This window comes from Trachypithecus francoisi, unplaced genomic scaffold (genome assembly GCF_009764315.1).
Source record: "Trachypithecus francoisi isolate TF-2019V2 unplaced genomic scaffold, Tfra_2.0 Lachesis_group16, whole genome shotgun sequence".
Classification (NCBI taxonomy): domain Eukaryota; kingdom Metazoa; phylum Chordata; class Mammalia; order Primates; family Cercopithecidae; genus Trachypithecus; species Trachypithecus francoisi.
The window spans coordinates 4,015,966-4,039,553 of record NW_022681461.1 but is presented as its reverse complement, the minus strand read 5'-3'; the positions used below and the strand labels follow the sequence as shown (position 1 = coordinate 4,039,553).

The following is a 23,588-nucleotide window of genomic DNA, read 5'->3' as shown; positions in this document are numbered from 1 at the left end:
GCACCGGGGCTAGGCTGGGCAGATGAGGCTGGTCAGGTAAATGCAGATGCCCTCTTGTCTGGGCGAGTCCCTGCCCCTCTGGATCATCTCTGGGGCACCTGTGCCCATGCCTAGGGTGTCCTCACCATGGGCAGTTTCCATCACAGCCGACAGTGACACAGTGTGGCAGGCCTTAGCATAGGCCCTGGGGTCACTGGTGAGGAAGGTCTGCAGCCACCTGTACTCCCCGCCCCCTCTGTGGCCCCACCCTGCACTCAGCGGGCCCCGCCTTCCCTCTGCCTCCCTCTAGTTTACCCCTCACTGGAGTCAGACGAAGACAACCCCATCTTCAAGTCCCGGTCGAAGAAAAGGAAAGGCTCAGATGATGCTCCCTACAGCCCAACAGGTAGTGCTGGGACAGGGGCGGGGGTCCACCCGACACCCGGTGTGGAAGCTGTGACTTTGTCTGTGGCCCTCCAGCACCTGAGAATGTGAGCTCAGCTCTGCACCTGGCCTGTCCCGCTGAGGATGGCCGGCCACTTGTAGGAGTGCTGTGGGTGTCACTTCTGCTTTGCTTCTGGGGGCCTGGGGGCCCAGATGTGCTCTACACAGCCCCCACTCAGAAGCCCTCACTCCTCTGGCTGGCTCCTCTCTGGTTTCTTCCTCAGTGGGAAGCTCTGTGAGGGTCCCCTTTGTACCGGGGGCACCCCCTTGATGGTGGCTGAGGGACACCTGCTGGGGCACCAGTGGGGTGAGGCCTTGTCCTCCTTCCACGTTACCCTCACCCGCCTGCCCAGCCTCTCTGATGTTTCTGGGCCTCCTGCGCTCTGCCCCATGCAGACCCCACTGCAGTATCTTCCTCCTGGGGTGGGGCAGCGGACCCCGCCCTATTGTGAGGCGGTTTCCCAGCCAGGAAGCCCGGTGCTCAGGCCTGCCTGGCCAGGGGAAAGGCTGTGGTGGGGGCAGGGTAGCCCCAAACCAGGAGGGGTGGACAGGCCGCGGCCCACCACTTGAGGGGGCTGGCCCTTTTCTTCCACAGCAAGGGTCGGCCCATCAGTACCAAGACAGGACAGGCCTGTGCGTGAGGGGACACGGGTGGCTTCCATCGAGACCGGGCTGGCGGCCGCTGCAGCTAAGCTGTCCCAGCAGGTGAGGAGGGGTGAGGGAGAGGGACACATGGCAGCCAGGTCCCTGCTACCCCCACCTGGGCTCAGGTTCCCCAAGGCACCTGTTTCTTCACCCCATGCACAGACCCCCTGAGCCAGGGGCAGTCAAGGCTTGACGACATTTGGTTAGAGAGTGCCCTATTCCTCCAGGCCCTAAATTCCCCGTGTGGGGTCGGGGGGAGCTAGGAATTGATGGCTGGGGCCCTGACACTGGACAGCCCCATCTGTGCCGAGGCTGGGCTGCTCTCTGGTGCAACAGCAGCGTGGAGGGAGCGCCCCTTTCCCTCCCCCATTACACGGGTATTTTTGAATTGTCCTCAGTTGGGAAATGAGGTGTTCTGTCTCTACATGCTCCTAAAAATTCATCGCCCACCTTCAGCTCGTCCCAGCTCAGAAATGGAGGGTCCTAGAGCCTCACCTACCCTCCGGACCAGGCCCGACCTCATCTGGGTGCCCAAGGAAGTTATTAGGATCAAAGTAATATTCTTCCAAAACTGGGAGATGTATATGGCCGCTGCGTGGGGTGATGGGGTAGGAGGGCCTTCCTACAGGCTCAATTGCTAGGTTAACTCACACTGACGGGGAGGCCAGGCAGCTACTGTGGTGCTGGCACCCTGTCCCCTTGCGTCCTGTGCCTCCGGTGGCCCACAGTCAGGCCTCAGGCTCCTACTGCCCAGCCCTGCAGTGCTTAAGGGCCCCTGGCAAGGCCATGCTGGGAGCTCCCTGCTCTGTTGGCCCAAGTGGGCCGTGCGTCTGAGTCTGCCCTGCATGTTTTGTTCAAAGGAGGAGCAGAAAAGCAGGAAAAAAAAGAGTGCCAAGAGGAAGCTGACTCCTAACACCACCTCCCCTTCCACCTCCACCTCCACCTCTGCTGGCACCACCTCCACTTCCACCACGCCGGCCTCTACCACCCCTGCCTCCACCACCCCGGCCTCCACCACCCCGGCCTCCACCAGCACAGCCAGCAGCCAGGCCTCGCAGGAGGGCAGCTCGCCAGAGCCCCCGCCTGAGTCTCATAGCAGCAGCCTGGCCGACCATGAGTACACAGCCGCTGGCGCCTTCCCTGGGGCCCAGGCGGGCCGCGCCTCCCAGCCCATGGCTCCTGGGGTCTTTCTCACCCAGAGGCGGCCCTCCGCGTCGTCTCCAAACAACAACACCGCTGCCAAAGGTACCGTCCTGCTGGAGGGAGCCTGCAGCCCCGCTGCCCTGCCCCTTGGGCAGTCCCGGACGTGCAGACTCAGCCTGTGGTAGAGGGCGGCACATTGGGAGGGACTCCTGTGCCTCAGGTGGCAGGGTGCTGCGGTCCAAGTGAGTTGTGTCTTCGTGTGAGTGTGTCCTACCAAGTGAGTTGCGTCTCCGTGTGAGCGTGTCCTACGGCACAGGACATGTGTGCTTTCATCCTTCTGCTCAGTGGGGGTGCTCAGCCCCTGATCTGCCTGCACCCCTGCACCCCAGCCGTGGGGCTGGCCAGCTGTGGAGACTGAGTGACGCAGCACGGGGTGCTGGCAGTGGCTCCTGGCCTCCCGGCCTTGTTACTGGGGGTGGTGCCCAGGCATCCTCACGTCCTTCTCGTAATGCCATCCCCAAGTCCATGCCCATCCTACCCGCCAGGGCCCCTTGAGGACACGGCCTCTGAGGTGGAGGCTTTGCCGGTGATCCCGGACTCCTGAAGGGTGCTGAGCTCGGAGCTGGGGCCTCATAGGCCCATTTTACAGATGTGGGACTGCAGGCTGACCCTTGGTGTTAGCGGGACCCTCCCCCGCACTGGCGTGCCACGCTCCTTGCCATCTAGCTCACCTTCCTTTTTTGTGTCCCCTCCCCGACTCCCCTAGGAAAACGTACAAAAAAGGGCATGGCGACCGCCAAGCAGAGGCTTGGGAAAATTCTGAAAATTCATCGGAACGGGAAACTGCTCCTTTAAGGTTTGGAAAGCCAGGATCCTTCTGCTCCGCTCAGGACCCCCGGAGCCCCGCGAAAACACCTGCCTCCCAGGAGGGTGCCGAGCTGCCTCACCAGGGAGGGCCTTGCCTCTTCCCGGCTTGCCATCACCCCAGTGAGCGTCTGTCCCTTCAGCCGGCAGAGCAAGCCCAGTGCGGCCCCTCGATTTGAAAATGGACGTCTCTTCTCAAGTTGCTAAGAGTGACCTGTCCCAGAAAAGCGGCCCTACAGGTTTGAGGACCGTTCATTCCACTTTAAGGACAGCCTCCAGGCTCCCCTGAGCGTGGGTGTGATGGCGGGGCCTCTGCAGCTCTGCTGAGAGCATGAGTCCTTCAAGGAAGGCAGAGTGAGCCAGTGCTCACCAGCCCCAGAGTCGGAGCTGGCCACAGGCTGGCAGCCTCCTGGGGCTTAAAAAAAAGGCAAAGAACACAGAAAGAGGAGGAGCAAGTGGGATGTTTCTGTCCCCCCTTCTCTTCCTGAGTGATTCTCAGCCAAGTCCAGACAGTGCTCGGTGGGCGAGGAAGGGTCTGCCCCTAGCTCCCTGGTTGGCAGGTGGCAGCAGGATGGTGGGTGTCCAGCCTGAATGCCCAGGAGCATTTCTCGGGGGCAGCTAAGACTGGCAGCTGGGTTGGTGTGTTAGCAGGCAAGGGAGCCATTGTGGGGTCCCCAGGAAAGGGCAAGGGCTCAGCCATATCTTGGGGTCTGGGAGACCCAGGCTAAGCCATGTGGCAGGGACCGTCTTGCCCTGCTGGCCACACTCTGGAGAAGCACTTCTCAGCCCGGGCACCCCTGCCCTGGGACTGGCGGGACGGGCAGCGGCCAGGTGGCCCGAGGACTTACGGTCGGCACTTCTCTGTTCTCCCGTGTCAGCGTGTGGTGTCGCCTGCGTGGGCCGCACCTGGATGGTGTGTCCACCATCGACACGGAGGGGCTGGGTTTGTTTCTCAGGCAATCCTGCATTTTCATTTTAGATGTATTTCCTGAAGCATATTTTTCATAGAATGTAGCGTGTAAATAGCTTTTTAAATAACTTCTTTTTTATAAGAGTAAAAGTATCTTTAGGAATTTCTTTCTATAGAGTTCTTCATTAACATTTATACGAGTTTTTTGCTGAGTCAGATGGACAGTTGGGTTCTGATGCTTTTTCCTTCTTTCCTTTTATTATTATTATTATTTTTTTCTTTTAAGAACTAAGGTATTGCCTGAAAAACAAGTGATGTCTGTGCAGCCTTACACTCTGTCTTTACAGAAGCAAACAGTACACAAAAGATCTATTTCAGACACATTTTGAAGATAAATCTTCAACTTTAATACCAGCTCTTTGTTTTCCTTCTTGTATGATGAGGGGATTGGGGGATACAGTTATTTTACTAGCACCTTGTGAAGTGTTTCCGTGTTTTGTGATGCTGTAATTTATTAATGTTTGTAGCTTTTTATATTTGTACATTTCTTATGAGCTTTGTTTATATACCCATTACCTGGATGTTTTGTCCACGGGGAGAGGCAGCTTGGTGGAGGCCTTATTCACTCCCACTTGTCCTGTTTGGAGGGACGCAGTCCCCAGGGCCCGAGGCTGGGAGAGGGGGAGTCTCGCGGGGCCCCAGGCTTATTCAGAACCAGTGTTTTTAAAGTTTCCTTTACCCTGCCCTTGTTGAACATTTATATAATCTAACCTGGACATCAAGCTGTTCTCTCTCTCTCTTTTATTTTTAATTTTATTATTATTATTTTGGCAACATGTACATTTCTAACAAAGTTTATCGTGGCTATTAAAGTGTTTTATTTCCCAATTCATATTACTCTTGTATCGAGTCCATGAGGTCTAAGGCAACTTAGATCAAAGTTTTAAAAAAGTAAAAATATTTCAGGTTTTGTACAGAACCATGTCTGTGTCATTTCTGCCTTGACTGTAGTTGCTCACCCTGGCAGCGAGGGTGGCGAGGGCGGTGGGGGGCTCCGGCCACCTGTGTTGCTCATGGAAAGCCTCAGGTTGCCCCGCCTGAGGGGCACACACAGCACCCCAAGCTGGCCGGCAGGAGTGGGCAGAAGAGCCCCTCGGGGGCTGCAGGGGGGCAGCAGCCTTTGAGACTCTGGCTTTGCCAGTCCCAGCCCTGAGGATGTCCTCGGGAAGCCTCTAGAACCTTCTTTTGGACTCATGGGTATGGGGTTTGGCTGGGCCCAGCAGGCACACACGTGTGCACCCCGGCACGGATGCACACCCGGAAGCATTCAGTCCCTTGCCGGGTGCCAGCCGAAGTCTGATGTGATTACCGCGAACTACCAGGAGCAGCCCCTTGCCTGACAGAGGAACTCAAATGGTGCGAGCCCAGGGAGGGTGCTGAGCGCAGGGTGGGGTCGCTGGTGCGTGGCAGGCAGGGCTGCTGGGACACGGGTGAGGCCCGGGTCAGTCTGTTGGGGGGGTGCATGCGTGGGGCGCTGGTGACAGTGTTGAGGACCACGGATAAACAGGCCATTTGGCATTTATTGAAGAAACATGAATAACCTCGGGCCATTTGGGCAGTGCAGACGTTGAGAATCCGGGGGTGTGATGACGGCTGGACTGGCCCAAAGCCCTACACATGGGCTCTTGCCCTGGCATGGGAGCCGGGAGTGAGATAAGAAGCTGGGGACAGGCGTTTGGCCTGGGTCACCCAAAGTCGCTCAGCTTGCAGCTCGCTGAGCAGGGTCGGCCTTGGCTGCCGACACCCTGAGGAAGTGGGAAGCTGGTTCCCCAGTAGACCCTGAGCAGAGGGCCCTGCCGTGCCGGGCGTCCGACCCACCCCTGCGAGATTCCGGGGGGTTTTGTCAGCCTGCAGGTCTGTGGTCATTCACTCCGTGCAGTTTGTCATGTGACACCGGAAACTAACCCAAGGCTGCCCGTGGGCAAGTCCCTTCTTGCTGTGAGCTTGCTTTCCTCCAGTCCCTGCTGGGGGCTCGGGAGGGATGCTCTCACCATGCACGGTGGTCGAGCCCCTAGAAGGAACCCATCCAGGACCTGGGGACTGCAGGATGGGGTGGGGTCCCATTGCTGTCCCCAGGTGGTGCCTGGGACCCATGCTGGGGCTGCCCAGGCTGCCAGGCATTTTGGATGCCCCTGGGCTGTGGGCACTCCCACAGCCTGAGCCACTCCGCGGAACCCCACAAGAGCTGGGTGTCCTCTGCACACCCCTAGGCTGCCTGGGAAGCTGGCCTGTCCTTGCCAGGTCCAGTCAGAGACTGTCCTGTGGTTCCCCCAGGAGTCCCCGCACCTTCAGCCCCACAGCCACTGGGGTAAAGTGTGTAGCACCCTCCAGGTCCAGGCTCTGATGCTCCAACCACCTCAGGCTGGCCGGCCCCCTGGGCCCAGCAGCTGGATCTAGGTGGAGCTGTCTGGGTGCTAGTTGGGTCCATCCCCACCAAGCACTGCTGTTAGGACTTACATGAGCTGAGCACCCTGGGCCCTGGAAGGGGCTTCTGCGGCTGCCGAGCATCTCCTGGAGCCCAGGCTCCTCCCTGTGCTGCACTCAGGCCGGCCCGGTGTCTGGAGCCCAGCCCCCACTCAGTGCCAGGCAACCTGTGAGCCAGGTGTCATGCAAGGATCCTGCCCAGGTGTGTGGCACACAGACCTGGGCATGCATCTCTGGGTGTGCTCCTGAAACCGGGGGGCCAGCGGCCCATGTGACCCCAAGCGTGCCCAGCTGTGGCTCTGCCCCTAACTTTGGTGTCGGTGCTGACTGCTCTGTGACAGTGAAGTTGGGAGGCTGAGGTCTGGAAGGGAGCTGCCCACCAGCAGCGGACTTTGTGGGTCACGCCTCTGAGATTCGGGCCTGTCTGTCCTCTGTCCCTGCAGCCTGCCCAGCTTGGCCTGAGCAAGGTCAGCACGCAGTGTAGTGAACACACACAAGCAAACTGCCCCTGGTCCTGCCCTCCAACGCTCGCTGGATTCCAGTTGTTTACTGAGGGGCTACTGTGTGTCCGGCACTGTGTGGAGAACCTGCCCCAGCCTTCACCATGACTGACAGCCTGGGGCAGGCATTGTCACCAGCCAGTTCTGCCCAGAAGTCCACCAAGGCCCGGAGGAGGCGCTCGCTACTCACCGTGGAGCGGGACCCACACCTGCCACCTGTACCACAGGACCACAGGACCACAGGACAGCGTGTGGGGGAGACATGCCTCCAGGTGGGAAGGGCAGGTCTGCAGGGGTCCCTGGAGCTGACCGGTGGAAAGTGATGTTTCTAGCAACATGAGCAGAGGCGGAGGCAGGCAGCCATATCCTGGGGTTGTCAGACATGGATGGGCCCTGTGGGCTGAACAGAAAGGAGAGTCTGCAGTGGCTCAGAGCAGGGCCCTGGGGCCACCCTCACAGTGGAGGGATGTGGCAGGCCCTTGGGGGGCCGGGCAGTTTGGGAGCAGGTGGAGTGGGCTCTCCAGGACTACAGCCTGCTGTTGGTGGGCCAGAGGCAAGGGACTCTCCCTTGCCCCTGCCATGTGCCCATCATCTCCATGCCTGGTGGGGAGCTCAGAAACTAGGCCAGCTCAGTCTATTCTGCAGGGCCTTGCCTGTGTATGTGCCCAGGTCCTTTGGCCCCGGCTGGACCCAGAGCCAGTCCCTGAACCTGCAGTTGGCAAAACAGGGTTCAATTTGCGAACCTTTGGGGCCATACCCAGAATAACCACCGGGGGGCAGGGCAGGGCCAGGAACAAGGAGGACAATTGTGTGAGGTTATTTAGTGCCTGGGGCTGGGGTGGGTGCTGGGACTTAAGGGCTAATGGCAGGCGTGATGGTAACTACAGGCCAAAAAAAAAAAAAAAAAAAAAAAATTACAAGCATGCTGTGAGTGCTGGGAAGGTGACAGTAAAAATCAGCTTAGTCATTGATGCACATGTGCTGTGTTACCTTGCTCACGCTTCACAGTCTCCCCCTGAGGGAGATCTTCTGAGCGTCTCTATTTTACTGATGAAGAAACTGAGGCACAGAGTCTCTCAGCTGCTAGAGCAGGAATTTAAGTCCAAGCAGGTCAGCTCCAGGGCCTTTGGTCTTATAAGCGAAACCTGCAGAGAGAAGTTCTGCAGCCAGCAACCAGGAGGCAGCTTGCAAGGTCTGTGAAAGGAGGGCTGTGGGTGTGGGCCAAGGGGTGGTGCAGGAGCAAAGGCCCTGAGGTGGATGGCTGCAGCCAGGGCCTGAGCCCGTGGAAGGGCAGGACGGAGCTCGGAGCTCATCTAAGGGGCACCAGCGCTGTCTCCACGGCGGCTCTCTCTCTAAGGGCTGCAAAGAGGCCCACCCCTTTTCCCTCGATAGGCAGCTCTCTTTCCCCTGCCTGCCCCAGCCTAGCCTGAGCTCTGTGCCCGTCCCAGACTCTGTACAGCCCTGGGCAAGGAGCCCGATTTGTGGATGGTGACACGGAGGCAGGTCTTGTCGGGAACATATGGCAGCCAAGGGTCTCTGTCCTCCTTGTTCACAGTATCAAGAGGCTGGAGGGTGGTGCGGAAGGAAGAGTTGAGAGGGCTCACAGTCCAGGGTTAAAAAAGAGAGAGAGATGTTGCTGATTTTAAAATCCAAGCTGTGTTCCAGCCCTCACGAAAGCAGTCTCCTTAATAATAATTCCCAGTGGTGACGGTGACATAAACACTCAGACGGAAGGTCTCAGACATCAGGGTTCAATACCACTGGTCTTGTCCAGTGCCTCTGTGGCCAGTGGTCACAGTTCCTGAGCACCTACTGTGTGCTATGCAGGGCACTACAAGCTTTCCCCCGGCTGGCTGACCACTTAGCACGCTCCCTAATCCCCAGCCCACGGAGGGAACAGGGCTGGGTCATGGGCTGGGCGGGCTTAGACAGTCTGGCCTGGGGAGCCTTTGAGCAGAGCCTTGAAAGCCTGAGAGAAGAGTGTGAGCAGAGGGGACAGCCTGTGCCAAGGCCCTCGGGCAGGAGCCAGCTTGCTGAGGAAGAGCCAGGAGGCAGTGAGGTGAGGAGAGGGCGCTGAGAGCCCGCAGGGCCAAGGTTAGAGGGAGGCTTCACCCCCTCAAGCCCTTGGCAGGTCCTTGCCTTGGGGGACAGCCTCAGCCTCGTCTCCAGAGTGGGGGTGATGGCGCTGACCCCACATAGGGTTGCTCCAGGGCGCACGCCTCTGTGAGTGCCCCCCACTTCCCAACAGCCCCCTGTGGGGCTCTCCCCCACCCTTCTGCAAGCCTGCTCAGAGGGTCTTGCTCGCTGTGTGACCTCGGGCAGGTCACTTTCCTTCTCTGGGCCTCTTTTTCCCTCTGCCTTCCTGACAGCAAGGCTGCCTCCCCCTGAAGGGGCAGGGAAGGTCTCACTGGAGCTGAGGCAGGGGAGAAGATGTCCCCACCCAGGCTTTGACTTCTGCCCTCTGCCTTATCAAGAGCGGTGATGGCCTGCAGAGCTGCCTTGGGTGGCCAGGCCTGGCCCGAGAGCTTCCGCGGGTGGACCTGGCACCCAAGTGCAGCAGGGGCTGCAGGGGAAGCTGTGTCCTGGACCTCAAGGCATGTGTGCTGGGCGGGCCTGTACCGATGCTTAAACACTTACTCATTTCCAGTTTTTGGTTCTTTCTCATATTTTGGAGTACAAAAAAAATTTTTTTGGCTGCAACTTAAAGTTTTTTTCTGCAGAGCCCTGTGGCCAGAGGAGCTGGCTGTGGTGACTGGGGTGCCAGGCGGGGTGCCCTCAGGGGCCCAGTGGGCTGTGGATGCCTGACGGATGCCCCCTGGCAAGCCCCAGCCACCCCATTGAGCCACCCATTGCCCTTGAAGCCTGTTCCAGGCCGAGTCCCACTGCTGCCTCATCCAAACAACCCCAGCGATGCCACCTCGGTAGAAAAATGATGCTGTTCCATTAACATCTGACACGGATTTGCAGGCCCAAACATTCGAGCGAGCTGTAAACACCCGGCGCTGGCTGGGCCCTCGCCCGGCCTCCAAGAAGGATCCTTGTCATTAATCGTCCTCCCGCCGGCCCGGCTGGGCCCTGGGCCCCACCGTCCAGTCAGTGCTATTCCAAAATCGGAATCCTCCTCGTCCCTGCAAACTGCACTTACCAAACAATGGATGCACCGGCTTCGCAGGCAGGAGCAGCAAGAGGGTGCACCCCACTTCTGGTGCTGATGTGGGGGGTGGAGGTCCTGGCGCTGCCCTTGCCCACTGTGTGACCTGGGTCCTTGACTTCCTGCCTGTAAAATACAGCAATACCCCTGGCCTCCTGAAGGGCTTGTGAGAATAAGAATCAAGGGCCTGGTGTGCCATGATTCCACCTGCCTGGTGTGCTCTCGGGGACAAGTCTCTCAGGCTGCCTGGTCGGGATGAGTGGGCTGCCAAACGGGCGGGCAGCGCCACAGAGCCCTCATGTTCGCACACCCTGGCCGGAAGCAGCCCACTGCAGGGCTGTGTGATTTCTGCTCACTGTGGCTGATTTAATCGGTGTGTGAGACCACCTCCACGGTGTTACCTGTGTCTTTTTACCCAGAAGAGGAAGGATTTTGTCCATGTGTTGTCTAGCATCAGGAGTACCCCGTGTGTACACCAATATGAAGTTTTATCTGCTTGTCACAGGGAAATCTTACATAAATGTGCAGTGACCCACGTATTTGGTAGACGAAGCTTTGGTCTGCGACATGCCCAGGAGTACATTTGTATTTCCTTCCTTCCTTCTTGGGCTCCTTCCTGTTGGAGTTTAGGAAAACTACATGTCTTCGCCTCCAGGGGGCCATCGGCAGCTCTGCTCTGCTCCCTGGGCTGGCGGGGCCCCCAGGGGGACAATCATCTTACCTTCCGGTGCCATCAGGATTCCAGAGGTAAGCCACCTTAGCTCAGCGCCCCGCTCCTAGGGCGACCCACACGATGTTTACTGGATTATTATCATTGCTCAAAAAAGCCATTTATTTCACCTTTCAATCTGGAGAAGAAGACAGTCCTGTTTCCTTATTAATTACTGTTTAAACCACGCAGCTCTGCTCCACTGGGACGTATTGTAATTCGCTGCAGAGCACTGGAATCGCCCTGATATATTCCCCATTGGAATCCAGGTATTTGTGGCATATAAATACACAGAAATTAGTTTCCCCATGTAAAAGTTTAATCAATGTCTGGACTCTGCTCCTCCAGGGTTTCCACGTGCAATGCTGGAACATGTTCCCAATCTACCACATCCTTCTTGTCCTCCTTGGACTGATGAGCGGGAAACCCATGAAGCAAACCTGAAGGCTGTTGATGACCTCAGTCTGCATCCACTCTCCCTGCTCAGGGAGGAGGGGGTGCGCTCTCCTGGTCAAACCCTCCCTCTTTCCCCAACTCAATGCAGACACTCTCTGGGCTTAGCTCTCCGCTTTACTCTGGGGGGAGGGCATGCAATCTCCCAGGACCCCCTACACCAGCCCTGCCCTGTCCAGGTCTCCTGATTCCCTTCTTTATTGCCCCAAATTCAGCTTTGAGACACCATTTCCTCTGGTCACTTACCAGCTCAGCCACCATCTGTGGCTCCCCACTAACTGTTACGGGATCCTGACATTCTGTGTCCTCCATTCTCTTGTACTGCAACTCTCACAGCCCCAGCAGGGCATCCTTTGGGCAGCCATCAGGCCTCCCCAGGCCCATTTCACTCCTGAGGGTGGTCTCCATTTGACCCCATGTTGGCTGGTGCTGGGGCCAGAGTGGTGAGCCAGCTGTGATCCTCCCGCTGGGGAGCCCCAGCTCCTGGGCAGGTGAGGGCCTCAGTGGTGGGTGGGTAGCAATGTGAACAGCATGGCCACGGACCCTGGAGGAGAAAAGGATTGGAGACCAAGGTGAGGAGGGGCACACAGGGAATTTTAGAAAAGGAAGTGCCAGAATGGAGTCTGACAAGAAGAGACTGTGATTCCAGGCAGGGAAAGAGGGTGTCAGAGGAAGGGGCTCCAGGCAGGGGTACCCGTGAGAGCACAGTAGGGGCCAGAGTGAGCGCAGGGAAGGACAGGGGGCAGGTCTGGTGGCTGGTCAGGCTGCTGGAGAAGTGCGACGTGTATGGGCTTTGCAGGGTCCTGGGGCAGCTGGGGGTGGGGGAGGAGCTGCACTGAGCTTGGCCCTGCAGATGCGGATTAGGACGCACAGTGTATCCGAGTGGCCCTTCTGGAGTCTGGGGTTATTGCTGTTTCTTCCTCCAAGACCCCAGTGATTCATGGCCTGAGAGTGCACAGGCAGGCAGGCAGGGGCATGGTCAGGCAGCAGAGGGGTGGGTCTGGCAACTTCTAACACAGTGGGCTTGGCTGGCCTAACCAGGCAGGCCAGGGGCTCCTGGAAGCCTAGATGGCAGAGGGCAAGGCTTTGGATTGCCCAACCACAGCCCATGCCAGACAAGTGGCCGCTAGCCCTCCATCCCATACTCCTCTGAGGGGTGCCCATGTCTTCCTGGGTGCTCGGCCCAAACTTGGCTAGACTCTGCGAATTGGAAGCTGCCTTCCTGGGCCAACCTTAGGGGTGAGGCCTAGAGAAACGATTTCCCCTCTAGCCTCAATCTTAGCTCTGGTTCTGAGGCCATAAACCAAACCAAAGAGAAGTAGGAACGCAGCTCTGGGGCTGTCAGCTATTGTCTATGGCCCTCATCCCCTGGCAGTATAGTAGGCAACTGAGGCCAAGTGACACCAAGTCACATGAGCGTTCTCATGGCCCAATCAAAAGCAATCACACTTCAGACTTGTGGGACAGACAGATCCTCCCCCGCTAGGAAGCCCTGTGGAAGTCCAGGTAACAAGAGCATTGAGATTTGAGCAAGATGCATCAGGGTGGATTACTGAGTTAGAAGCTCCTTTGAGAAGCAGAAGTGGGAACAGATGATAAGGGTTGAGGGACCCAAAAGAAGGGAGGTGGTAACAAGTCCTGAGCTGGGGCCAAGGCCAGAGTTGTGAAGAGGACAGCATAGATTTGAGATCCACTTGTCCTCCTATAAATCCTGGGAATCTTGAAGAAAAATTCCTAAGAGAAATAGAACCAACTGAGGAACAGCCCTCCCATTCCCCAGATAGGACCATCCAATGGAGCATTCTGCAGTGACAGAAATGTTCATATCATGCAGTCAAGCACTTGAAATGTGACTAGTGTGACTGCATTATGAATTTTAAATATTTTTCTTTTTTTTCAAAACTGAATGGATCTGTGGAACAAAACTGTAAATTTTATTTGATTTCAAATTAATCACGTGAAAAATCAAAGAAATAGAAAATAGAAAAGCAAAAGAGAAAACCAATGAAGCAAAAAATTGGTTCTTTGAAAGATCAATAACATTGATAAACCTCTAGCTAGAAAGATTAAGAAAAAAAATGAAGAAGGCACAAATTACTATTAACATAAACAGAAGAGTGGCCATTACTACAGATCCTGCAGGTGTTAAAAGAATAACAAGTATTAGAACCAAGTTTATACAAATAAGTTTGACAAATTAGATGGAAAAATTCCTTGAAAAGCACAAGTAACCAAAACTGATGCAAAAAGAAATAGAAAATCTGATTAGCTATCTGCATATTAAAATTGAATTCGTAATTAAATGTCTTCCAACATTTTATAAAGATATGATATATAAAGTCTTTCAGAAAATAGAGGATTAGGCAAAACCTCTCATTTTATAAGGCCAGCATTACCCTGATATCAAAACTATAGACATTAAAAATAAATTACAAAGAAAACTATACACTTATATTTCTTATGTATGCAGTCACAGATTCTCCACAAAATATTAGAAAACTAAATCTAACAATATATACAAAGGATAATACATCATGTTGAAGTGATGTTTATCTCAAATCAGTCAATGTAACCAGACTTAGAGAATAAAGAAGGAAACTATATGATTAAAAATCACTCGATAAAACTGAGTACCCATTCAAGACAAAAGTTTCCAGAAGTGTAGAACTAGAAGGGAATGTCCTCAGCCTGATAAAGGGCATCAATGCATACTTTATGGTGAGGAGACTGAACACTTTCCCCCAAGAACAGAATTGAAGTAAGAATATCCACTCTTAGCACTTCTATTCAGCTTTGTAGTTAGCCAATGTAATAAGGCAAGAAAAATAAATTAAAAAACACATTTTAGATGGCACTCACAGATGGCATTATTATATTTGTATAAATTCCTCAGGAAACTACTAAAGAGCTATTAGAACTCTTTTGAGCAAAGACCTGGAGCATGAATCGGTTTTGTGTATAATGGCTGAAGGAGGAGACAAAGAGAAAAAGTGGTAAGACTGGAAAGATTGGCAAAAGCCAGTTTATCAAGGTTACAGAATACAAGATCAATACTAAAAAGTCAATTGTATTTCTATATGCTAGCAATGAACAAGTGGAAAATGGAATTATAAAGCAATACTTTTTCAGTAGCATAATAAAGATGAAATATTTCAGGATGAATTTAACAAAAATATTTGCAAAGCCTATACCCTAAAAACTACAAAAACTGTTGAGAGAAACTAAAGTAGGCTTTAAATGAAGAGATTAAGTATATTTACGAATTGAAAGAGTTACTATTTTTAAGATTTTATTTCCCCCAAACCAATCTATTCATTTATTGCAATTTCAATCTTGGCAATATTTTTGATAGAAATGGAAATAAATTGACATAGAAATACAAAGGTCCTAGAACATCCAAAACAAATAATTTTCAAAAAGAACAAATGGGGAGGACTACACTGGTTGGTGTCAAGAGTCAATATAAAGTTATAAAGACTTCTTATTAGCTGGGTAAACAAAACAGTGTAGTAGATAAAGAAAAATGGAACTGAATGGAATATTCAGAAGTTAATTCACATGCATATGGTTAATTGAGTTTTAGCAAAGGTATGAAGGCATCTCAATATGGAAAAGTAATGTCTGTTCAACAAATGGTGCTGGAAAACTAGACATCTGCCTAGGGGCAAAAAAATGAGCCTTGACTCTTAACTCATACCATACACAAAAATTAAGGCCAAAGGGGTTCAAGACCTAAACTTAAATGTTAAAGCAATACATTTTCTAGAAGAAAACATAGGAGAAATCTTAATAAACTTGTATAGGCAAAGCCTTCTTAGACTGAACACAAAAAGAACAAAACATAATATTAAAAAATTGACAAATTGGACTTCCAAATATATTTTTTTGTAAGTTTCTAACAAAAAAATTAAAAAGTAAGTCAGAAAGCTGTAAATCTACAGATAGAAGAAGTTAAATGAATTTCAAATAGGATAAACCTAAAGAAATCCACATCAACCAAGACACATTACATTTAAACTTATGAAAATTACAAAGACAATATCTTTTTTATAAAAGTCCGAGAAATGGCACATTTCCTACAAAGGAGCACCAATTCAAAAAACAGCAGATTCCTCATCTGTAACCATGGAGTTCAGAAGGAAGTGGTGCAACAATTTTCAAGTGAAAGGAAAGAACTGTCAACCCCAAATCCTATATGTAGTGAAACTATCTTTCATGAATGAAGAAGAAATAAAGACACTCTCAGATGATCAAACACTAAGATAACTTTTTGCTAATACATCCACTCTTAAAAAAATAGCAAAGAAGAAAATAATAGCAAGAATACTGGAACCTTTAGAAAAGAAAGAACAACAACAGAATAGATAAAAAGACAAAATAGAAGTAAATGAAATAGTTAAAAATAGAAGTAAATTATTCAAAAGAGTTCTTTAATCACATTTTGTGGTTGAAACAAAAGTAATAGTACCCTCAGATGTGGTGTTCAGTGTATGTAAAGGAAATAATTAGGAACATTATATTTTGAAAGTTGAGACTATAAACGAGGTGTAAGTGGAAGTAAGATTTTTAGACATTACTCAGATTGGTAAAACATCTGCGCCACTAGATTGCAATGAATAATGTTTGTACATGGTAGTATCTAGAACAATCACTAAGCATACCATACAGAGCTATATAATTAAAAATCACTAAAACTAAATCAGAATGGAGCTCTCAAAAATGTTTAATGCATGGAAAGGCAAAAAAAAAAAAAAAAAAAAAGAAAAGAAAAGAAAAGAAAAGAAAGAATAGAGGAATAAAAAGCCAAAAGGAACAAATAGAAAATAACAATAAAGTAACAGACTTAAGCCCTAACATGTCAGTAATTGCTATAAATGTAAATGGTCTAAATACATCAATTAAAAGGCAGAGACTGGCCGTGTGAATAAAACATGCTTCAACTATAGGCTGTCATCAAAAGACTCACTTCAAACATAATTATATAGATAAGTGAAAGCAAAAGAATGAAAAGAGAGATATGCGTTACAAGCATTAATTTAAGAGAAAAGAATAAGTGACTAAAATTATATCACATAAAGTAGAATTTAGAAAAAAGATAATATCTGGGAACAAAGAGGGACATAATGATAGAAGCATCATTTGATCAGGAAGATAGAGCAATCCTAATATTCATGCATGAAACAACAGAGCTTCAAAGTACATGAAGCAAAAATTGATAAAGCTGAAAGGGGAAAGAGAGAAATCCACAATTATGGTTAAGACTTAAACACTCAACTCTTAGCAACTGAAAGAACAATCCACTGAACAACAGAAGAATGCACATTCTTTTCAAATAGCCATGACATTTACCAGGATAGACTTGGGCCATAAAACAAACCTTAATAAATTTTAAAATGTGGAAATCATATAAGGAATGTTCTCTGACAATTCCAGTTTAATCAATAGTCAGTGATTTAATCAATGGTCACTTAGAAATCAATAGGACAGACACAAAAGGAACATCTCCAAACACTTGGAAAGTAAACAACACATTTCTAAATAATCCATGGGGCAAAAAGGAGGTCTCAAAGAAAAATCAATAATAAATATAACTGAGTAAAAATTAAAATGCATATCGGCTGGGCGCTATGGCTCACACCTATAATCCCAGCACTTTGGGAGGCCAAGGCAGGTGGATCATGAGGTCAAGATTTCGAGATCATCCTGACCAACATAGTGAAACCCTGTCTCTACTAAAAATACAAAAATTAGCTGGGTGTAGTGGTGCATGCTTGTAATCCCAGCTACTCGGGAGACTGGGGCAGGAGAATTGCTTGAACCCGGAAGGCGGAGGCTGCAGTGAGCCGAGATTGCACCACTGCATTCCAGCCTGGACAACAGGGAGAGACTCAGTCTCAAAAAAAAAAAAGCATATCAAAATTTGTGGTATACAGCAAAAGCCATGCTGAGAGGGAAATTTATAGCATTAAATGCTTATATTAAAATAGGGAAAGTTCTCAAAACCATAATCTGTATTTGTAATGGACTAAATGCTTGTGTCTCTTCAAAATTTATGTGTTGAACTCCTAACTCTCAATGTGATGATATTAGGAGATGTGATCATTGCGAGGTGATTAGTTCAGGAGGGTGGGACCCTCGGGAATGTGACTAGTGCCCTTATGAAAGAAAACAGAGAGTTCTCTTGCCACTTTCCATCATGTGAGGATACAATGAGTACCTGGCAGTCTGTGAATCAGGAAGTGGGACCTCATCAGACACTGAACCTGCCAGCACCTTGATCTTAGGCTTCCCAGCCTCCAGAGCTGTGAGAAATAAATGTTTCTTGTTTCAGCTACTCTGTCTATGGTATTTTTGTTATAGAAGCCTGAACAGACTAAGACAACATTCATACCTCAAGAAATCAGAAAAAGAAAGGCAAAATATCTCCAAAGCAATCTGAAGGAAGGAGATAATATAGATAAGAGCATAAATTGGTGCAACTGGAAACAGAAAAACAATGTCTAAAATTAATTTAAAAATTATTAAAGTTGATAATCTTCTAAAAAACACCTAAGATAAACAGAGAAAAGACCCAAATCACCAACACCAGGAAGACCCAAATCACCAATACCAAGAGGGAATATCCTAAGAGACTCTGCAACCATTTAATATGTAATAAGGGAATACTGTAAACAGCTCTATGCTCATAAATTTGAAAACTTAGAAGAAATGGACCAATTTCTCAAATATCACAAGTAACCAAAATTCAGTCAAGATGAATAAGACAAACTGAATAGTCTTATTGCCATTAAATAAATTGAATCGATAATTTTAAAGCTTCAGAAAAGGAAATCTTCAGGCCAAGATGGTTCACTGGAAAACTCTAGCAAGCACTTAATAAATAATTAGCACCATTCCTACATAATTTATTTCAGAAAATGAAAGAGGAAGAAACACTTTCTAATTCATTCTATGAGGCCACCATTATCCTGATACCAAAACCAGAGAGAGACATTACAAGAAAAGAAAATGACAGACCAGTATTTCTCATGAACTTAGATTTAAAAAGTCCTCAAGAAAATACAAGGAAATAAAATCCAGCAGTATAAAACAAATTACACTATGATCAAGTAGGATTTATTCCAGGAATATAAGGCTGGTCCATTATTTAAAAATCAATCAATACAATCTACCATATCAACAGGTTAAAGAAGAAAAATATAATTATATCAACTGATGCAGAAAAAGCTTTTGACAAAATCCAATAACAATTAATGAAAAGCAAAACTTAAGCAAACTAGGAGCAGAGAGGAACTCCCTCAATTTGCTAAAAAAAAAAAAAAAATCTACTAAAACCCTATAGCTAACACCATACTTACTGGTGAAAGACTGAATGTTTTCCCTCTGAGTTGGGGAACAAGGAAAAGATGTTTGCATCACCACTGTTATTTCACACAGTACTGGATGTTCTAGCTACTGTGATGAGGCAAGGAGGAAAAAAAGCACACAGATTGTAGAGGAAGACATGAAACTGTTCCCATTGCAGATGACATGATTGTTTATGTAGAAAATCCAAAGGAGTCTATAAAACAAAACAAAACAAAACAAAAACTCTTAGAAGTAGTGAGTTCAGCAAGGTTGAAGGACAAAAGATCACTATACAAAACTCGATTGTGTTTCTTTATACTAACAATGAACATCTGGACACTGAAACTTAAAACTACAATACCATTTTTACTCCAGAGAAAATTAAATACTTAGGTATAAGCATAACAAAGCATAAAAATGTTGATAAAAAGAAATCAAAGAAGACCTCAACAAATGGAGAGTCATACCATGTTCATGAACTGGCATACTCAACATGGTAGTCAGTTCTTTCCAAACTGATCTGTAGGTTTAATGCAATTCATATCAAAATCCAGAAGGCATTTGGTAGACATAGAGAAACTTATTGCAAAATATATATGGAAAAGCACAAGACTTAGAGTAATGTCTGTGTTCTCTTAAATTCATATGTTGACATCTTAACCCCCAGTGCCTCAGAACATGACCTTATTTGGAGACAGGGTCTTTACAGAGGTATTCAAATTAAATTAAGGTTATTAGGGTGGGCCATAATTTAATATGTCTGGTGTCCTTATAATACGGGGAAACTTGGAGACAGACACACACATAGGAAGAACGCCAAGGAAAGATGAAGACCACCATCTATAAGCCAAAGAGAGAGGCCTGGAACAGATTCTCCCTCAGCCTTTTGAAGGAACCAATCCTGCTGGCACCCTGATCTCAGACATTCATCCTCTAGAAATATGAGACAGTACATTTCTGTTGTTTAAGCCACTGAGTTTGTGGTACTTTGCTATTGCAGTCCTAGCTAACTATCCATAATCTAATTAGCTAAAACAGTTTGGTCAAAGAGGAATAAAGTGAGAGGAATCACTGTACTTGAAGGTTTACTCCACAGTTACAGTGATGAAGACAGCATGGTGCTGTTGGAGGGATGGACACACAGATCGAGGGAACAGAACAGAGATCCCAGAAAGACACCCACACAAGTACAGCCAATTGGTTTTTGACAACGGTACAAAAGCAGTGTGGTGGAGAAAAAACAGCTTTTCCAACAAATGGTGTAGGAGCAATTACACATTCACAGACAAAACAATGAGCTTTGACCTAAGCCTCACACCTTATAAAAATATTTACTCAAAATGGATTAGAGTTTTAAGTGCAAAATGTGAAACTAAATTACTTTTAGATGAAAATGTGGAACAAAATCTTCAGGATTAGGCTAATCAAAATGTTCTTAAACTTGATACCAAAGTAGCAATCCAAAAAGGGAAAATTAATACAAAATAAATAATTTTGCTCCTCTGTGAAAGACCCAATAAGAGAATGAAAAGATAAGCTACAGCCCATAAGAAAATGTCTGCAAGCCACATATCTGACAAGGGACTGGGATCAAAAACCCCTCAAAATCTAACAGTAGAAATAATCTTATCAGAAAATTGGCAAAATGCTTGAACAGACATTTTGCCGAAGGTGATGTTCAGATGGAAATAAGCAAGTAAAAAAGTGCTCATCACCAGCCATTTGGAAAATGCACATTAAATCCATAATGGGATATTATTATGCACCTATCAGAACAGCTAAAATAGAAAACAGTGACCACACCAAATGCTGTGAGGATGCAGATAAAGCAGATCAATCATTCATTTCTGGTGCAGCCATTCTGGAAAGTACTTTGGCAGTTCCTTTTAAGCCTGTAAATGGAATTACTAGAGGACCCAGAAATTATATTTATCCCAGAGAAACATATCCCAGAGATAAATCCCTAGGTATTTATCCCAGAGAAATGAAAAATTATTTTCATATCAGCTTTCTTTGTAATAACCAAAATCTGGAAACAGCCCAAATGACCTTCAACAAGTGAATGTCGAAAGGCAATGAGGTACATCCACCCCATGGGTGTAACTTGGTGATAAAAAGGAATGAGTATTAATGCACCAGAAATGTGGATTAACCCAGGGAACTATGCTGAGGAACAAAAAGGCTAGTTTCAAAAGGACACAGACTGTGTGATTCCTTTCATATAATATTCATTAAATAATATAATTATAGAGATGGAGAACCAATGAAGAGGTAGACTAGGGTTAGGGCTGGGGATAAAAGGAGTGGCATGAGGGGGTCTTTGGAGATAGCACAGTTAAGGATCTTGATTCTGGTGATGCTTACATAAAGCTACACATGATAAAACTGTACAGAGCTATACTAACACACACACACAAATTACTGCATGCATAACAGGAGAAATCTGAATAGGTTTCATGTATTCTACCAATGTCAATTTCCTTGTTTTGCTATTGTACTCTTGTTATGCAATGTATTTTCATTGGGCAAGGTTGGGTGAAGGGTGTATAGGACGTCCCCATACATTTTATTTTTTGCAAATTGTTTTGAGTCTACAATTATTTCAAAATTAAAAATTTTAAAAGGTACCACAGTTTGGAGGGAAAAAATCTAAATGGAATATATTGTCGGAAATACATGAAGAACTCTTAAAGCTCAATAGAAGACAAAAAACACAATAAAAATGGGGCAAAATATTTGAAAGACCCTTCAAAATGAGGATATTCAAATGGCCAATAATCACATGACAAGGTGCTTGGCATTATTCACCATGGAAATGCACATTAAAACTGTGATGAGGTACCACTCACTACATTTCTACTAGAATGACTACAATTAAAGTGATTGACCATGTGTTGAAGAAAATGTGGAGCCACTGGAACTCTAACACAGCAGGCAGCAGTATAAAATGTTCCCCACTGGGCGAAACATTTTGATAGTTGCTTATCAGGTTAAACACGTACTTACCATAAGCACCATCCAAGGTTATGACCACACAGACCTGGCCATAGCAGCTTTATGTTCCTTTAACTGGAAACAGCCCCCAAATCAAGTAACAGGTGAATGGATAAACAAACTCGGATACATTCATACAATGGAATACTACTCAGCCACGAAAAGGACTGAACTGCTGATATGCACAACCACAGGGATGAACTTCAAAATCATTATGCTGAATCAAAGAAGCCTACCTAAAATAGTACCTGTGGTATGATTCCATTTATATAAAACTCTTGAACAAGTGAAGTTTGCCTAATGGTAACAAAGGCAATTACTGGCTGCCTGGGGCCAGGGCAAGGGATGGGATGGGGATTAAGTACCAAGGGACATGAAGGAACTCTTCCGGGATGGGGGTGCGCTATGGCTTCACTGTGGTGAGAATCAAAATGTATCGAACTGAACGCTGGAAATGGGTGGAATCCATGGTATTTAAATCATACTTCAATAAAGTTGATTTTAAAATGCCCTTTTCTAAGGCTAAAGTTCAGTCTGGTTAATCACCCCCAACATCCCAGCTTGGGAGCTTGGCATGGCCGGTGCCTTTCTGTTCCCCGACGGAGACTTACATGTAAATGCACTCTTCCTCTACTTTGCTTCCTTCAGGCAGTAAACATAATCCTGGCCAGGCATGGTGGCTCATGCCTGTAATCCCAGCACTTTGGGAGGCCGGGGCAGGTGGATTGCCTGAGGTTAGGCATTCGAGACCAGCCTGACCAACATGGTGAAACCCCATGAAACCCTGTCTCTATTAAAAATGCAAAAATTAGCCAGGCATGGTGGTGCATGCCTGTAATCCCAGCTACTCAGGAGGCTGAGGCAGGAGAATCTCCTGAAGGCAGAGGTTGCAGTGAGACGAGATCATGCCATTGTACTCCAGCCTGGGCAACGAGCAAAACTCCTTCTCAGGGGAAAAAAAACAAAAAACATAACCCCGCAGAGGCTGACCTGTGCCCCTCTTTGCCGGGGCTGTTGTCCATCCAGAAGGCCCTTCCCTTCACTCTTGGTCTGTTGAATACTACTTTTCTCTTCCAGTCTGTTCCAGGCATTTCCTTCTGCAGGAAGCTTTTCCAGGGTCCCAGGCTTAGTCGGGCCTTTGTGGGTCCTTCGAGTCCCTGTGGTGCCACAGTCCCGACCTGCTGTTTTGTCTTTCCAGAAACCCTGGCTCCCTTCTACCCTAGGAATCCCTCCAGGGCAGGGACCTCCACCCACAGGGCTGGCACAGAGCCCCTGAGGCCCGGCCCTTAGGCTCCCCTGTTCAGTGCCTGTCCTAAAACTGCCAGGGCTTCTGCTGCATTTGGGGAAGGAAACTCACATCCAGTCTCGGAGCGGAGGCCCTACCTGTGTTTGGAAATCCAAGCCTGACAGGTGGGGTGGGCCTTGCTCTCAGGGGTTCAGAGCTGATTGGTTAAAAGGTTTTATAAAAGCGTGCTAAATAGACCGTGCAATTGTGAGAGTGAGTTCTTCTCTGGGGGAAATTACCCAGCCATTTGGTTTTTATTTTTGCAAACGTGGCTCCGCCCTTTTGAACACTCACTTGATACGCCTTCGCTGCCGTGTAAACACCAGGCTTACGGGTAATTGCAACAGAACACTATCTTGCTTAGGGAGCCTCCACAGGGCGCCCCCCCCCGACTGCTGCGGGGAAACATGGCTTGGCCTTGGAGGCCCGCGGCACCCACCCCCAAGGCTTCAAGGTCTAAAACATGCCAGTTGGGCGCCCACCCCACAAGACAAAGGCTGGGGCTTGTGGAAGGGGCTTTCTCGGTGGGGAAAGGGAGCGTGCAGCTTCCTCGGGCCTCAGCCTTGGTGTCTTGTCTCCCATGTTCGCTGAGTAAGGGATGTCCTTACTCATCCTTCGGCTGTGGCGTCCCAACTGGAGTCCCCAGGGACAGAAGCGCTCCGGAATGGTCTCCAGGCCAC

General features: G+C 48.7%; 1 protein-coding gene across 4 annotated transcripts in view; it reads left to right on the top strand.

The window, feature by feature from the left end:
• Positions 1-4,964, top strand: part of PHF2 (PHD finger protein 2) — a 108,020-nt gene extending 103,056 nt beyond the window's left edge. For 2 of the 4 annotated variants that reach the window (XM_033236710.1, XM_033236711.1), the window contains exons 19-22: positions 290-385; positions 1,019-1,128; positions 1,929-2,313; positions 2,978-3,297. In XM_033236710.1, the coding sequence (XP_033092601.1) occupies positions 290-385; positions 1,019-1,128; positions 1,929-2,313; positions 2,978-3,066 (680 nt within the window). In that variant the 3' untranslated portion in view covers positions 3,067-3,297. Of the gene's footprint in view, positions 1-289; positions 386-1,018; positions 1,129-1,928; positions 2,314-2,977 lie in introns of all 4 variants that reach the window. The other 2 variants (XM_033236708.1, XM_033236709.1) reach the window with 2 other exon arrangements.
• Positions 4,965-23,588: the final 18,624 nt, after the last annotated feature.